At 44.6% G+C, this 16,852-nt stretch overlaps 1 protein-coding gene and 1 pseudogene across 1 annotated transcript in view; both read left to right on the forward strand.

The window, feature by feature from the left end:
* The window catches only part of LOC116519966 (neutral alpha-glucosidase AB-like), a 35,611-nt gene extending 29,698 nt beyond the window's left edge, over positions 1-5,913 (forward strand). The window contains 6 exon segments of the mRNA XM_032234085.1: positions 706-780; positions 1,417-1,530; positions 2,455-2,567; positions 2,688-2,734; positions 2,737-2,787; positions 5,804-5,913. Coding sequence (XP_032089976.1) covers positions 706-780; positions 1,417-1,530; positions 2,455-2,567; positions 2,688-2,734; positions 2,737-2,787; positions 5,804-5,913 — 510 coding nt within the window.
* A 3,935-nt stretch (positions 5,914-9,848) lies between these two features.
* LOC116520141 overlaps positions 9,849-16,852 on the forward strand; it is a 12,926-nt pseudogene continuing 5,922 nt past the window's right edge.

The raw sequence follows: 16,852 nt of genomic DNA on the forward strand, positions 1-16,852 counted from the left end.
AATTCTCATCCATTACATAGAGCTTGTCGTTTGGTTACAAGTATTTTTGCATCCATATTCTCAATGACATATACAATCACAGATTTTCCGTCTAATATAACTAGATGCCTCCCTTCAATTACGATTAATAGGTTTAGGTTTATTAGATTTATATAATATTTCTTTTCAATAAGCCTAAATTCGCTTACATTCTTGATTGTCTGTTTAATAACAATATACCTTTATATAATCACTTATCCCATTCTGAATATTTTTACAGTATAAAAGAATTTACCAAGTGTTTATATTTATATATCACTCTTTTCAATTCTGTATAATACCACCAATCATCCATCGATTTCCAGATTCAGGTAAAAGATACCTTTTTTACCTTTTTTGAGAAGAACTTTCCTCCCCATGGAGGTTTAGAGCAATTGCATCATCTCGGAATAAACCGTGTTTTTTTTTAGCCCCTAAGCGCAAAACGTTACAAACCACAAGTTTATCTTATGAAAACAAGCTGTCGGAAGAGAAGAGTTTTGTCACGTCTCCAGAATTGTCCTTTTTGGCCTCTTCAAAGGAAGCACAGTTTTACAAACGGCTGTGGCTTGGCCCAGTTTCAAAGAAGACAAAAGTCCTGTCCAAGTTTTGTTTTTGATTTTTTTTTTCCCCCTCCGTCGATCCCTTTGCTCACCAAATCCTCTCAAACAATTTTTCTCTTGGCAGGTTTGGTACGATGTCCACACTCACCAGAAACTCCACGCCCCACAGACGTTTTATTTGCCGGTCACCATGAGCAGCGTAAGTCCGATTGGGGGGGGGGGTGTCAAATGAGGCCCGACTGCCTCGTAAAGAGCCGAAGGGCGGGTTGTGGTTTCCTCAAAGCCCCCAATGCAGAGCTCTGTAAGGGTTCCTCTCCTAACTTCAGAAAGTGAAGACTCTTGAAACCGAGGATTTACAATACAATCCAATACAATAGCAGAGTTGGAAGGGACCTCGGAGGTCTTCTAGTCCAGCCCCCTGCTTAGGCAGGAAACTCAATCCCATTTGAGACAAATGGTGGTCCTATCATTTTTTTAAAATGTGATGGGGAGGGAGGGAGGGAGGGAAGGAAGGAAGGAAGGAAAACAGAATAAAAGCATTGGAAGGGGCCTTGGAGGTCTTCTAGTCCAACCCCCTGCCTAGGCAAGAAACCGTATACCGTTTCAGACAAATGGCTATCCAGCATCTTCTTCCATCAAGACTTCCAGTGTTGGGGCATTCACAACTTCTGGAGGCAACTTCTGTTCCACTGATTCATTGTTCTCACTGTCAGGAAATTCCTCCTCAGTTCTAAGTTGCTTCTCTCCTTGATTAGTTTCCACCCATTGCTTCTTGTTCTACCCTCGGGTGCCTTGAAGAATAGTTTGAACTCTAACCTTTTATTCTTTCCCCAAGATTCCAGTCTACCAGCGTGGCGGCAGCATCGTGGCTCGGAAGGAGCGGGTCCGGCGTTCTTCGGACTGCATGCAGAATGATCCATACACGCTCTACGTGGCATTGGGGCCTCAGGTGAGGTTGGGATGAGGGGATGGACAGGTTTGGAGGGCTGCATTATGACGATGGGTTGTGATAACACGACCCCACCAAAGACCTGGCCAGGCCCTAGCAGGGATTCAGTCCAATTCACGAGAATAGAATATAGAATATTGTATGTAGAAAATAGAATAGAAATGCAATGAATTGCAGGAATATAATAAGGATAGGATAAGAGTAGGAATTGGAATAGGAATTGGAAATAGAATAGGAATAGAAAATAGAATAGGAATAGAAAATAGAATAGGAATAGAAAATAGAATAGGAATAGAAAATAGAATAGGAATAGAAAATAGAATAGGAATAGAAAATAGAATAGGAATAGAAAATAGAATAGGAATAGAAAATAGAATAGGAATAGAAAATAGAATAGGAATAGAAAATAGAATAGGAATAGAAAATAGAATAGGAATAGAAAATAGAATAGGAATAAGAACAGGAATAGGAATAGAAAATAGAATATAGGGATATAGGAATATGAAATTAGAATAGAATAGAATATAGAATATGGTATGTAGAAAATAGAATAGAAATGCAATGAATTGCAGGAATAGAATAAGGATAGGATAGGAATAGGAATTGGAAATAGAATAAGAATTGGAAATGGAATAGGAATAGAATAGAATATAGCAATATGAAATTGGAATGGAATGGAATAAGGATAGAATAGGAATTGGAATTGGAATTGGAAATAGAATATGGGAATAGGAAATTAGAATGGAATGGAATGGAATAGAATAAGGATAGGATAGGAATAGAATATAGAATAGAAAATAGAATAGGAATAGGAAATAGAATAGGAAACTAAATTGAATAGAACAACAGAACAGAACAACTTCATTGTCACTGGCCTATCCCGAGTCTAATCATTTGGATTTCTGCTTTTCTCAACCTCTCCAGGGAACCGCCCAAGGGGAACTTTTCATTGACGACGGGCACACGTATAATTTTGAGACAAAAAGACAATACCTACACCGCCTCTTCCGTTTCTCTGGCAACGTGCTGACGGCCAGGTACCCAGTCTACGAGTTCTTTTTTTTCCTCCTCTCTCTTTCTCTCTCCTTTTCCTCCCTCATCTTAATTATCCAGCACCCCCCTTTTCTTCCGGCTGAATTCCCCCAATTTCATTTCAGCTCGGCAGATCCGAAGGGCAGCTTTGAAACTCCGGCCTGGATCGAACGGTGGTGATCCTCGGAGCGGGCAAGCCGGGGGGCATCTTCCTCAAACAACAGGGTGAGTTGTTGGTGGGAGGACCAAAGCTTGCACCACCTTCCCTATTTCCTTTTGGTGGAAATAGCAAATGATTTCCTTTCTCTGGATAAAAGCCAATCAAGCTGGAGAATCAATCTAGAACTAAGGAGGAATTTCCTGATAGTGGGGGACAATGAAACCAGTGGAACTGCTTGCCCCTAGAAGTTGTGGGTGCTCCAACAATAGAGGCTTTTAAGAAGGGACTGGACAATGAGCTTTGAAGTCGGCTTTGGGGCAGTTTTATATGTTGCAAACCTTGTTTGATTAGGGTTGTTTGTGTGTGTGTGTATCATTTTGTGACCTTAGAAATCAGGAACCAGGTTTAGCCAGTTGGGTGAACCTACCTGTGAAATCCTGGAGATTGTGGGACATAGGTAGGTGTTGTGACTCAGCAGACGTTTGCTGTGAGTTGAGTCGGGATGCAGGAATATTGCTCCAGCTGTTGCTCGTTAGTGTCGTCTTCTGGAGATAAAAGGACTGATGGTGCCACGCCCTGGTTGCAGAAGTCAACGTTCGTTCGTGATTCGCCGTTCATCGGTCGTGGTTTGTTTGTGAGAAGCACTTGGATAAGTGATTTGCTTTCTGTAACCCTGATTCAAAGAGACATTTGGAGAAGTGATTTGCTTTCGTTCTGTAAACCTGGTTTTGCTGTAAGAGCTCTTTGTTTTTGCATTCTGCTGCGTAACCTTTTTGCCAGAGACTTCATTTATGTTTATTTTGGGCTCGCAGCCAGCATGAGCCAGGACTGATAAAGTTATTTCCTTTTAAGTCTGTCTGACTGACGTCTGTGAACGAGCGAAGAAGGGGGGCCAGAACAGGTAGGTCTAGAGACCTACAACTAGAAAGACCAGATAGCAGTATTCCAATATTTGAGGGGCTGCCCCAAAGAAAAGGGCACCTCTTCTCCAAAGTATCAGGAGAAGAAGCAGTGGAGGGAAACGTACCAGTGAGAGAAGCAATCTGGAATTAAGGAGGAATTTCTTGACAGAACAATTAAACAGCAGAACAGTTTTCCACTGTCCAACACTGAAGGTTTTCAAGAAGAGATGTAAAAAGATGCGGAGACTCTAGAAAGAGTCCAGAGAAGAGTAACAAAGAGGATTAGGGGACTGGAGGCTAAAATATATGAAGAACGGTTGCAGGAACTGGGTATGTCTAGTTTAATGAAAAAAAGGACTAGGGGAGACATGATAGCAGTCTTCCAATATCTCAGGGGCTGCCCCAAAGAAGGGGAGTCAAGCTATTCTCCAAAGCACCTGAGGGTAGAGGACAAGAAGCAATAGGTGGAAACTAATCAAGGACAGAAGCACTTAGAACTAAGGAGAAATTTCCTGACAGTTAGAACGATTAATCAGTTGAACAAAAGTTGCCTCCAGAAGTTGTGAATGCTCCAACACTGGAAGTTTTTAAGAAGATGTTGGATAACCCTTTGTCTGAAGTGGTGTAGGATTTCCTGCCTAAGCAGGGGGTTGGACTAGAAGACCTCCAAGATCCAATTCTGTTTTCTATTCTATTCTATTCCATTCTATTCTATATTTTACTCCTATTCTATTTTCTATTCTATTCTATTGTATATTCTATTCTATATTTTACTGTATTCTATTCTATTCTATATTCTATTCTATATTTTGGGCAACCATTTGTCTGAAGTGATGTAGGCTTTCTTGCCTAAGCAGAGGGATGCACTAAAAGACCTCCAAGGTCCCTTCCAACTCTGTTAGTCTATAATCTTCTAGATTGGACAACCATTTTTCTGGAATGGTACTATAGGGTCTCCTGCTTGAGCAGAGGGTTAGACTAGAAGGGGGTCGGTCCTGTCCCCCGTACTATTTAACATCTACATGAAACCGCTGGGGCGAGATCATTTGGAGGCACGGGATAAGATACCACCAATATGCGGACGATACGCAGCTGTATCTGTCCGCCCGTGCCAACTCAATGAAGCGGTGGACGTGATGAACCAGGGTCTTGAGGCCGTTAGGGACTGGATGAGGGCTAACAAGCTTGTACTCAACCCAGAAAAGACCGAGTGGCTGTTTTGTTTCCCTCCCAAAAATTTGGTTAGTGTTCCAACGCTCAGGCTGGGGGCCAAAATTTACACCCCTCAGACAGGGTTTGCAACTTGGGAGTCCTCCTGGATCCACAGCTGACCTTTGATCACCATCTGTCGGCTGTGACCAGGGGGGCATTTGCCCAGGTTCACCTGGTGCGCCAGTTGCGACCCTACCTGAATCGGGAGGCTCTCACAACAGTCACTCGTGCCCTCGTGACCTCTAGGCTGGAATACTGCAATGTGCTCTACATGGGGCTGCCCTTGAAGAGCATCCGGCGGCTTCAGCTAGTCCAGAATGCGGCCGCGCGAGTGATTGTGGGTGTACCTCGGTTCACCCACATAACACCTATCCTCCGCGAGCTGCACTGGCTACCTGTTGATCTCCGTGTGCGCTTCAAGGTGCTTCTTACTACCTACAAAGCCCTTCATGGTAGTGGATCTGCGTACTTGGGAGACCGCCTCCTGCCAATCACCTCCTCTCGACCCATAAGATCCCACAGATTAGGCCTCCTCCGAGTGCCATCTGCCAGCCAGTGTCGGCTGGCAACTACGCGGAGGAGAGCCTTTTCTGTAGCTGCTCCGACCCTCTGGAACGATCTCCCCGTGGAGATTCGTACCCTCACCACCCTTCAGACCTTCCGCACAGCCCTCAAGATCTGGCTATCCCGCCAGGCCTGGGGGTAAAGACTATAATTTGCCCCCACCCGAATGTTGAATGAATGTTGCTTGATCTTAATTATATATTGTGCTTTATGTTATTGTATGTCTTCCCTTCCCATGTAAGTTGTTAGCCGCCCTGAGTCCCCTCAGGGAAAAGGGCGGCCTATAAATAAACGCAACTAAACTAAACTAAACTAGAAGACCTCCAAGGTCCCTTCCAACTCTTATTTTCTCTCTCTCTCTCTCTTCTCCCCCTCCCCCCCCTCCCACCTCCCACTTATCCAGGAGCTGGCGAGACCCGCCTGGATTTCACCCACGAAGCCGAGACCTCCGTTCTAACCATCCGCAAGCCCGCCGTGAACGTCGGAGAAGACTGGAGCATCTCGCTACGATAATGCACGAGGCGGGAGGGGGGCGGGGGAGACACAAGAATTGGCTGGGCAGAGGGGCAGGGAGATTTTGGGGGTGTGGTTGGGGCGGGGTTTGAGGAGCTCTAGGTCAGGATCCTATCCTCCCGCCACCCATCCATTGGGTAGATCGATTGGGAAGCTGCCCACTGCCATTATCTGAAGTCCAGTGTCCCAGTTTAGAAGGCGTTAAATGGAAGAGGGCTATTGTTTCCTTCCCTTCCTCCCCCTGGCTTTTTTGTCCTTCTTTTCCTCCCTCTTACTTCCTTCTCCTCCAGTCCTCCCCTGTCTGTGTTTTTCCTTCCCCCTTTCTCTTCTCTCTTCCTTTCCTTTCTTCATCCCTTCTTTTGCCTTCTCTTCTTCCCTCCCTTTCATTCCTATGTCTCCACTTCCCCATTTTTTCTTTCCTCCTCTTCCTCTCCTCTTCCTTTGTTCGTCCCTCCTCCCTCTTTTCTTTTTCCCTTCTCTTCTTTCTTCCCTTTCTTTCCTATCTCCCCACTCCGATCTTTTTCCTTCCTCTCTTCTTTCTATGTTCCTCCCTCTCTCTCTCTTCCCTCCTCCTATTTCTTCTTCCTTCTCTTCTTCCCTGCCTCTCTTCTTCCTTCCTCTCCCCGCTCCTGTCTCCCTCCTTCCTACCTCTCTCCCCTTCATTCTTTCTCTCCTTCCTCTTCCCCCCCCCCCGTCTCTGTATGCCTCCCCTCCCTTTCTTCCTCCAACTTTTAGCAATATTTGCTGTAAAACGAGGATTGCAACCCGTTTTTTTTTCCCTTCGGGGACTGGAAGGCCAAGTCAAAGAGACACACACACCCTTCCTCTCTCTCTCTCTCCCAATCAATTTTTTTCTGGAAAATGCAACCTGGATTGTTGCCCTTTTCCAAAGTTGGTGGGCCTAGCACTCTTCTTTGCACCTTCTTTCTCCCCCCCCCCCTTCATCTCTGCCCCACATGTTCTGGCTGAAGATTTGAAATCAACCCATTGGGAGCGGGGTGGGTGGGGTGGGGAACAAAACAGAAATCCAATGGACGGTTGGCAAGGACTGCCTTTCCCCTTTTCTTTGCCAATCGGAGAATGTAGTGCAACAATTTCCCCACCACCATCCCATACGCAAACTCGTTGGCAGTTTGCAAGAAGTTGTGTGTGTGTGTGTGTAGCCAGACCACAAAAACCTCACTCTTAATCCCTGGCCCCTTCCAGGAGGCTCCTCCTGGTAAATCATTAAGATTTTGTCTTTTTTTCTTCTCAGACTGAGGGTGGGATGGGGGGAGAATATTCTGTTTCCAAGGAAAAGGAGTGACCAAGGTGTCAGTGAATCACTGTCACTGTTTAAGGCGGTTTTTATTTGGGTGGGGAAGGCCGGGAAAAAAACAGATCATGTAAAGATAAAGAAGGAATGTTGCTGTGGTTAGTCACCAGACGTAGGCTTGTGAGGAAGTGGCAAATGACTATCCTCCACGGGGACCAAGGGAAAAAAAACGGGGCAGGGGGGATCGCATGGGGGGGGCATGAGCTGCTAGAAAAGCACCCCCCCTTCCTTGCAGGAAAGAGAGAATTAGGGGTGCATCTGCCTGCGGAAGGGCTGGATTTATTCTTTTATACTTTTAGCCGCTCTGCCTCCTTCCTCCCATTCCTTCCCTGGGGCTTCTCTCCTGCCTACAAGCCAGAAGCTTTTGTTATGTGGTTTTGTTTTTTTTTAATTATTATTATTATCCGTAAGTGTCTGTGGATTAACATTCCCGATTCTGGCTGGTTTCTTCCTGAATAGTGTTCGCCAGGCGGAAAAAAAAAAAAAGACACAGAGCTGGGCTTTTAGTTAATAAAATAAAAATAAATTCCTTAACACACACAACACATACCCAAACCACACACAAACAGACGCACACCGAAATCTTTTCTATCCCTTCCTGACTGCCACGACATCCGCAGGTAAAAGCTTTTACTGACTTGAGTGTTTTGATAAAAAGATGGAGAATTAAAAATAAAAATGCCGTAAAGTCTCGCCGTTGTGGTTTGAATTAACTTTGAGGGGGTAGTTTTTGCGCTAAAGGTCAAACGCTTCTTTTTCTAACAAAATACCTGCTTGAAGGCTCTTGGTCAGAAATTAGCAGATTTGATTCAGAAAAGAAGGTGTTTTGTTTTTTTCTTCCAGGACTTTTCGCTTCTCATCCCAGAAGCTTTGATTTGGATGGTGGGGAATGGAAGGATTTCTACTCCTTACAGACAGCTGGTCATTTGCTTCCTTTTGGAGGGTCGTTGAGGCCACTTGGAGGTTTCTCTGTGTCTTCAGGGCCACCTGAGTGGTGCAAATCATTCCTGTAATCTGCAATTCTTCCTCTGGAAAACCATTCCACTCATGATCCTGAGAAGATAAACCTCCAAGTGGCCTCAACGACCCTCTAAAAGGACGCAAACGACCAGCTGTCTGCCACGAGTAAAATCCTATTCTCCACTATCCTGTTAGAGCTGAAGAAGCTTCTTAGATGAGAAGCAAAATGCCTTCAAATGAAAAAAAAAAAGTCCAGTTGCCTCCTGAAAAAAGCACCTTTGGGAAAACCAGGATCTGGAGGACGGAGAATCTCTATGTACCTTTAGCTTGGTGGCCTATCTTAAAAAACAACCTTATAATGGTTTTCCTTTGAGAATTTATTGCTATTACTATTGTATATTGAGGTATGAGATTACTTTCCTAGGAAACTATACTAAGCGAGCAATCCTTTTTAAAGATTTAAAAAAATCGTTTTCATTCCTTCTTAAGAGATTTCAAGGAAGCCAAGGCACTTTGTAAAATTTAAAACTTCCCATTAGGTCTGTAGTGACTCTTGGCGTCCACAATTATAACAAATCACCGGTCTCCATGACTTTTTTTTGCAGGAGTAGTAAATGACCTTATCACATTTTCTACTGGGTGGGACAACCTTTGCTGTTAGCAACGTGATCCTTTGACTCTAGAAAGAGGGCAGAGAAGAGCAACCAAGATGATGAGGGGACTGGAGGCTAACATACGATGAACAGTTGGCAGGAACTGGCATGGTTGGTCTAGGGAAGAGAAGGACCAGGGGAGACAGGAGAGCATCTTCAATATTTGAGGGGCTGCCACAGAGAGGAGGAGGGGGTCGAGCTATTCTCCAAAGCACCTTTGAATACCAGACAAGGAAGAATGAATGGAAACTGATCAAGAGAGATTCAACCTAAAAATGAGGAGAATTTCCTGACGGGGAGAACAATCAACCCGTGGAACAGAAGTTGCCTTCAGAAGTTGTGGGAGCTTGAACCTTGGACTTCCAGAGAGACTGGACTGCCATCTGCAGAAATGGTGTAGCGTCTCCTGCTTGGGCGGTGGGTTGGACTAGATGACCTCCAAGGCCCCTTCCCACTCTTATTCCTACCACTTGAGACACTTTGTGTCTCCAGGGTGGCAATGTCTGCATCAACATCTCTAGTTCTTTGGTCCCAACATCTAGAGACAATTCCTACGTCGAGTTGCCTTCAGCTCTTCTGCCATCTATGGCAGGGGCTCTCCAACGTTGACAACTTGTGGACTTCAACTCCCAGAGTGCTGGCTGCATGCTGCAATTCCATGCTGGCTGAGGAATTCTGGGAGTTGAAGTCCTCAAGTCTCCAAGGTTGACGACTCCTGCTCTATGGCTTCCTTTAACCTTTTAATGAGTTTAGAGTACCGCAAGGAATCCCTCTCTTTTAATACACTTTAAGTAGAGCCTAATTGGGTCGATGTGTGAAATGTGCTTCAAGATCTTTACATAATATTGGAATAAAAACCCGCAGGGCTGCAAAATATATGGACAGCTATATAAAGATGAGGTTTATATTTGAATGGCGGGCGGGGCGCGTTCAGGGGGAACCCGAGAAAACCGGAAGGAGTTGCTCGGGGGACCCTGGATGGCAACGGACTCTGTGGGAGTCCGAAATCAGACGGACCGGAAGTGGTTTCCTGACCGCGCAGGAGGGCGAGGGGAAAAAAGCGCGGACCCCAGTTAAGATGGAAGGGCTTTGACGAGCTGAGGAGCAAGCCCGGTACTTCTCCCTTCGCCCTGGTCGGCGACAAAAGCAACCGGTGAGCTTAGGCCTGCCTCCGTTGCCATGGTAACGGTGTTACACCATCTCCCCGCCGTCTTCACCGCGGCCGTCGTCGGGCTGCGGAATCTCGGGGGTGCGAAGCAACTGCGCCTGCGCAGATGGAGGGAGGCCAACCGGGCTGCCTTCCCAACCTGGCGCCCTCCTTAATATTCTTACCTATCATCCCCACCCCCACCCCACCAGTCAGGCGGTAGAGGATGATAGGTTCTATGTCAGTGTATGAGAGGTAGACAGGTTGGGGACAAGCCGTTTTGCACCTGTCTAGGAGGCTGTAGAGCGGATGATGGGTGTTGTAGTACAGCACACCTGAATCTGGAAAGCAAGAGGTGGATGTGGGGGAGATGATGGGCGTTGTAGTCTCTACCTAGAAGGTGCAGAGTGGGGCAGGAGGTACATCAAAATATACTAGGAGAAGGTTGGGAGTGATGTGAGGTTCTGGATGAAGGAAAGTGGGATTGGGGATGATGGGAGTTATAGTAGCACAGTAGGCCTTAGTGGATCCCCCTGTGGCATTGAAAGATGGGATTGAAAGGGGGGGGGAGAAAATTTATTTTTTATTTATATTTCATATTTCTTAACCATCTCCCTCAAGGAGGGGCTCTGGATGGTGTACAGTAAACATAACCGAGTAATTAAAAAATGTCTAAAATTAACTTTAAAATTAAACATTAAATTAGGGTTAAAATACTTTCAGTTATAATGACAATTTTAATATTGTAAGCCGCTCTGAGTTACCCTATGGTGAAATGGGAGGGCAATAAATTTTATAAATAAATGAAAAGTAAAAATAAAATAAATATCAAAAGGGAGAAAAAATGTTATTATAGCCGTTTAAACCCAATCTGTATTAGGAAACCATCCTAGGAGACAATAGAATAGAATAGAATAGAATAGAATAAATAGATAGAAGAGATAAAATGGAATAGAATACAAATAGGATAGGATAGGTGAGAATAGAATAGAATACTTTATTGTCAGTTTGAATGGACACTAATAAGCATAAATTAAAATGAAATTATGTTCTGCCAACTTCTTACTTCTCCAGAAATCTTCACCCTGTTTATTAATATTTATCAACATTACAATTCATCTGGTTTCTGGAGCCCTTCATCTTCACTTTTCTTCCATTAATTTGTTTCTGGAGAAGTAAAAAAAAAATTGCCGTTGGTGTATGGTTTTGATGCTGCTGCAACAAAGATACGGCATTAAATCCTCCCATATTGTTGGTGACACAAAACCACATTTATTTGAAATACAACACTCTTCTTGTCTCTATCCAGACCTGGTTTAAACATTTTGCCTCTCTTTCTCTCCTTAGGCTGTGCCATGAAGGTGAAACTCAAAAATGTTTTTGTCATCTATTTCCTGGTGTCCGTGATTGGCCTCATGTACGCGTTGATGCAATTGGGTGAGTATCACAATTGGTATCAAGAATGTATCTGTCCTTCCTGTTAGGAATATAATCTAACGATTGGGTTGGCAATATATAAATCATGTAACAATGCTGTACGTGTTTCTTGAAATCATACTGTAAAATGTGATTGGTTGCTGTTTCCTCAATCAGCCATAAGAGGGAGCCAGAATGACTGTTAGCTCTCTCTGTTAGATGCTGGGCTGATCTGATCTGAGTGTTTTGGAAGCTGGCTGTTAGAAAGTGTCGTGAGCTATTGTAAGTTTTGCAACTGCTAGCGAACTTTGAGTATCGGACTGTTTGTATGATACTGGGCTATGTTATTTGGATTATCCCTTAACTGAAAGACGTTGATGACTGATTGTCTTATCCGCGTACTTGGACTGTTTGATGGACTCTGATACCTCTATTTCCACGAAAGTAAAAGCCTATTTAAACTGCAGTTTTGTATGCTGGTTTGTGTGTTCTCCAACACAACTCTCCCAACGCTTCTCTAAACGCATTCGCTCTCCCAACGATCTCCTCATTTTACTCACCTCGGAAGGATGGAAGGCTGAGTCAACCTTGAGCCGGTGAGATTTGAACAGCCGAACTGCCGAACTAGCAGTCAGCTGAAGTAGCCTGCAGTGCTGCACTCTAACCACTGCACCACCTCTGCAGGGCAGCCCTGTGATTGCAGGCCAACACTGAAGGCTGCCAGTGACCTATCCCGCCAAGGAGAAGCGTCGTATCAGTACAAAGAGAGTGAAGCGGTTGCAGGGCCGGAAAAAGTGCCGGAGCCGACAAAGAAACACCAGTCATCTACGTGGTCACGCCCAACTATGCCAGGTAAGTGACCGAATTTCCAAGAGGGGATGCTGAACCTCATTTGAGAAATCAGTGCCTCTTCAGTGGTTTGGCTCTCTCCCTCTCTCCCACTTTTCATGGTCTCAAGTGATATATTTCTGTCCGTATGTGGAATCTTCCCTCGGAGTAAGGTTGGATCATCCTCCAGAACGTCCGTCAAGTCTGCTTATGCCAGCCGGCCGGGGGCCAGGGGATGGGTGAAGTGGGGGGATGGCTCCCTGTTATCCAGTCCTCCTACCTACCTTTCTCCTGGTTTAGCTTCGCTTTTAAGTCTTTTTTAAAAATAATATTCTAATGGTGTTGAAGGGAAGATTGTCTATTCATTTGCGTGTTTAATGGACGATAGATAGAGACAGACAGATGATTGACAAATAGAGATAGATAAGCGATAGAAAGGAGGTAGGGATAGATAGATACATAGATGGATGGATAGATAGACAGACAGACAGACAGACACAACAGAACATAGATGGACAAATAGAGATAGATAAATGACAGAAGGGAGATAGGGAGAGAGAGAGAGAAAAAAGATGGATGGATGGATGGATAAACAGATAGATAGATAAACAGATAGACAGAAGACAGATAGAGAAACAGATAGATGATGGAAAAAATAGATAGATAAATGATAGAAAGGGAGATAGGGATGGATAGATAGATAGATGATAGATAGATAGATAGATAGATGATAGAGATATAGATAGATAATAAAAAATGGATGGATGGATAAACAGATAAATAGATAGATAAATAGATAGACAGACAGAGAGAAACAGATAGAGAAACAGATAGATGATGGACAAATAGATAAATAAATGACAGAAAGGGAGATAGGGAGAGAGAGAGAATAAAAGATGGATGGATGGATAAACAGATAAACAGATAGAGAAACAGATAGAGAAACAGATAGATGATGGAAAAATAGAGATAGATAAATGATAGAAAGGGAGATAGGGATAGACAGACAGACAGACAGATAGATCGATAATAAAAGATGGATGGATAAACAGATAAATAGATAGATAGATAAATAGATAGACAGACAGACAGATAGAGAAACAGATAGAGAAACAGATTGATGATGGAAAATAGAGATAGATAAATGATAGAAAGGAGATAGGGATAGATAGAGAGATAGAGATAGATAGGATGGACGGATGGATAGTCAGAGAGGAGGGAAGAAAGGAAAACAGGGAGGGAAAGAAAGAAAATAGGAGGGAGGGTTCTCATTCTAAGCAAAAGACGGGTGGTGCTTGAGGGAGGAGAGAGGAAAGACGGCGGGAGAGAAACCGAGAGAGAGAAAAAAGGGAAAGAAAAACAGCCTCCCTCGTTCGGACACAAGGGTCTCTAACCCAACCGCTCGACTTCCTCCTCACTTGGAGGCTGGTCAGAAAGCCGAGCTGGTCCGTCTCTCCCAGACGTTGATGCACGTAAAAAACCTGCACTGGATCGTGGCGAGGACGCCGGGCAAGACTCAGCTGGTCTCCGAGCTGCTGGCCAGAGTAAGCTGCCTTTCACCCACCTCCACACCGAGACCCCCAAGGAGCACAAGCGGGAAGGAGACACCAACTGGCTAAAGCCGCGCGGGGTGGAGCAGAGGAATTTAGCCCTGCAGTGGCTGCGCGAACACCGCAAGCTCCCCGACACAGGCGTGGTGTATTCGCGGATGACGACAACACGTACAGCCTTCGCCTCTTTGATGAGGTCAGTGGATCTATCAATCTATCTCTATTATCTCCATTTCTCTCTCTCTTTTCTCTCTCTCTGTCTATTACAGTATCTATCTATCTATCTATCTATGTTTATCTATCTCTAGTATCTATCTTTATTTATCTATATCTGTGTCTATATTTCTATCTACATCTATCTATGTTTATCTCTATCTTTATTATCTGTCTCTATGATGTATCCATCTTTATCTATCTGTCCTTCGGTCTATTTATATCATCTATCATATCTATCTATCTATCTATCTATCTATCTATCTATCTATCTATCTATCTCTATATCTATCTGTATGTCTTTATCTCTATCTTTATTTATCTAACTCTATGTATGTGATGTATCTATCTTTATCTATCTGTCTGTCGGTCTATATTTATATCTATCTATCATCTATCTATCTATCTATCTATCTCTATCTATCTATCTTTATATCTGTCTGTCTTTATCTCTATTATTTATCTACATATGTATCTATCTATATTTAATCTATCTATCCATCTCTATCTATCTATCTATTTATCTATCTGTCTGTCTTTATCTCTATCTATCTTTATTTATACATATCTATATCTTTATTTATCTCTATCTGTCTATCTCTATATTTATATAGATAGAAGATAGATAGATAGATAGATAGATAGATAGATAGATATAGATATAGATATAGATATAGATATAGAATCTGTATTTATCTCTATCTATCTATATATGTCTATCTATATCTTATCTATCTATCTTTATTTAGCTATCTATCTATTTATCTATCCTCTATATTATCTCTCTCTATCTTCTATCTATCTATCTATATATATCTATCTATCTATCTACTATCTATATCTATCTATCTATCTATCTATCATTCCCTACCATCCATCTATCTGTCTGACTATTGATTGACGATCGCAAGACAATCCTTACTTAAACATATCATAATTTTTTAAAAAACAAATTGAAAGCAAAGCTAAACCATGAAAAGAGAAAGATGCGGGGACATCCTTAAACGACGGTTAAGCAAGCGAAAGAAGGAAGGCAGCCAGCGGAGGTCGCCGGGCGGAGGTCCCCCTGCTGATTGTCTCCCCTCTCTCCCAAACAGATCCGTTCCACCCAGCGCGTCGGTCTGGCCCGTAGGCCTGGTGGGAGGCCTTTTTGAGCGGCCCCTGGTGGAAAACGGCCGAGTGGCGGGTTTCTACACGGCGTGGAAGCCCAAACGGCCCTTCCCCGTCGACATGGCGGGCTTCGCCGTGGCCCTTTCGCTGCTGTTGGCCAACCCGGAGGCTCGCTTCGACCTGCTGGCCGAGCGCGGCTACCTGGAGAGCAGCCTCTTGCAGCGCTGGTCTCGATGGAAGAGCTGGAGCCAAAGGCAGACACTGCAGCAAGGTTAGAAGGAGAGGCTTCTGCTGGGCAGACTCCACGGGGAAAGCCCGCTTGGCTTCGTGATTGTGAGCAAGGACTCGCTGAACGACCGTGGCTAGAAAGCTCACTAAAATAGCAGTTAGACTATATACCGCTTCATAGGGCTTTCAGCCCTCTCTAAGCGGTTTGCAGAGTCAGCATATCGCCCCCACAGTCTGGGTCCTCATTTCACACCTCGGAAGGCTGGAAGGCTGAGTCAACCCTGAGCCGGTGAGATTAGACCGCTGAACTGCAGATAGCAGTCAGCTGAAGTGGCCTGCAGTACTGCCCTAACCACTGCGCCACCTCGGTTCTCTAAAATCAGGCACGACTCACTGAATTGCCGGTGGAGAAGAATATTCCTAGCTCAGGGTTGAAAGGAGGAGTCCTTGAGGCTCTCTTGAGCTGGGCGGCTGGCTTACAGACGTTTCGTGACCTGGCTAGGTTATGTCATCAGGACTAGAAAGAAGTGAGTTTGTGGAGGAGGAGGAGGAGGAGAATCGGAGGAAAAAGAAGGAGAATAGAAGGGGAGGAGGGGAAGGGCAGGGGGAGGACGACTGTGGAGTCCTTGATCTCTCCCTGAACGTTTGTTTCAAACATTGCATGGCCCAGATAGGTAATTTCATCAGTGTTAGTGGGAGAGGGATTTGCTCAACATTTATATTCAAGTAGCTTGAATTTCAGGGAGAGAACCCCTCTGCCTCCGATGTGGCTACCTACTTGGGTCTGCAAGAAAAAACCAAGCTCAGAGAGCACCATGGGTTCTACAGTCATTCCCCCCCCCCCTTCTTCGCCACTCCACAATGCTCCCTCTCTTCTAACCCTGATGGTGTTCTCTAGTTGGTAATGAAATGTCTGCAAGAAAACAAGCTGCTCAGAGAGCACCAAGGACACCACAGTCCTCTTCCTCCTTCTTCTCCTCCTCCCTCCTCCTCCCTCTTTCCTCCTCCTCCTCTCCTCCCTCCTCCCTCCCCCCATGGGGGTGCTTGGTGGTTTTCTTGCCGATGTTTCATTATCCATCACTAGGTGACATCATCAGGGCTGTAAGATGGGAACAAACCTCACTCCCTTCCAGCACTGATGATGTTACCTAGTTGGGTCATGAAAGTCTCCCAAGAAAAGGACCCGGATTGTTGTGGGGGCAATATGCTGACTCTGTAAACCGCTTAGAGAGGGCTGAAAGCCCTATGAAGCGGTATATAAGTCTAACTGCTATTGCTATTGCTATTGCTAAACCACCCAGCTCAGAGAGCACCAAGGACCCCCAATTCTCCTCCTTCCCCCTTCCAGCACTGATGATGTTACCTAGTTTGGTAGTGAAACGTCTCCCAAGAAAACAACCCCAGCTCAGAGAGCACCAAGGACCCCACAATTCTCTCCTCTCTCCTTTCCCCTTCCAGCATGATGATGTTACCTAGTTTGGTAGTGAAACGTTCCCAAGAAAACCACCAGAGCTCAGAG

This window comes from Thamnophis elegans, chromosome 17 (genome assembly GCF_009769535.1).
Source record: "Thamnophis elegans isolate rThaEle1 chromosome 17, rThaEle1.pri, whole genome shotgun sequence".
Lineage (NCBI taxonomy): Eukaryota > Metazoa > Chordata > Lepidosauria > Squamata > Colubridae > Thamnophis > Thamnophis elegans.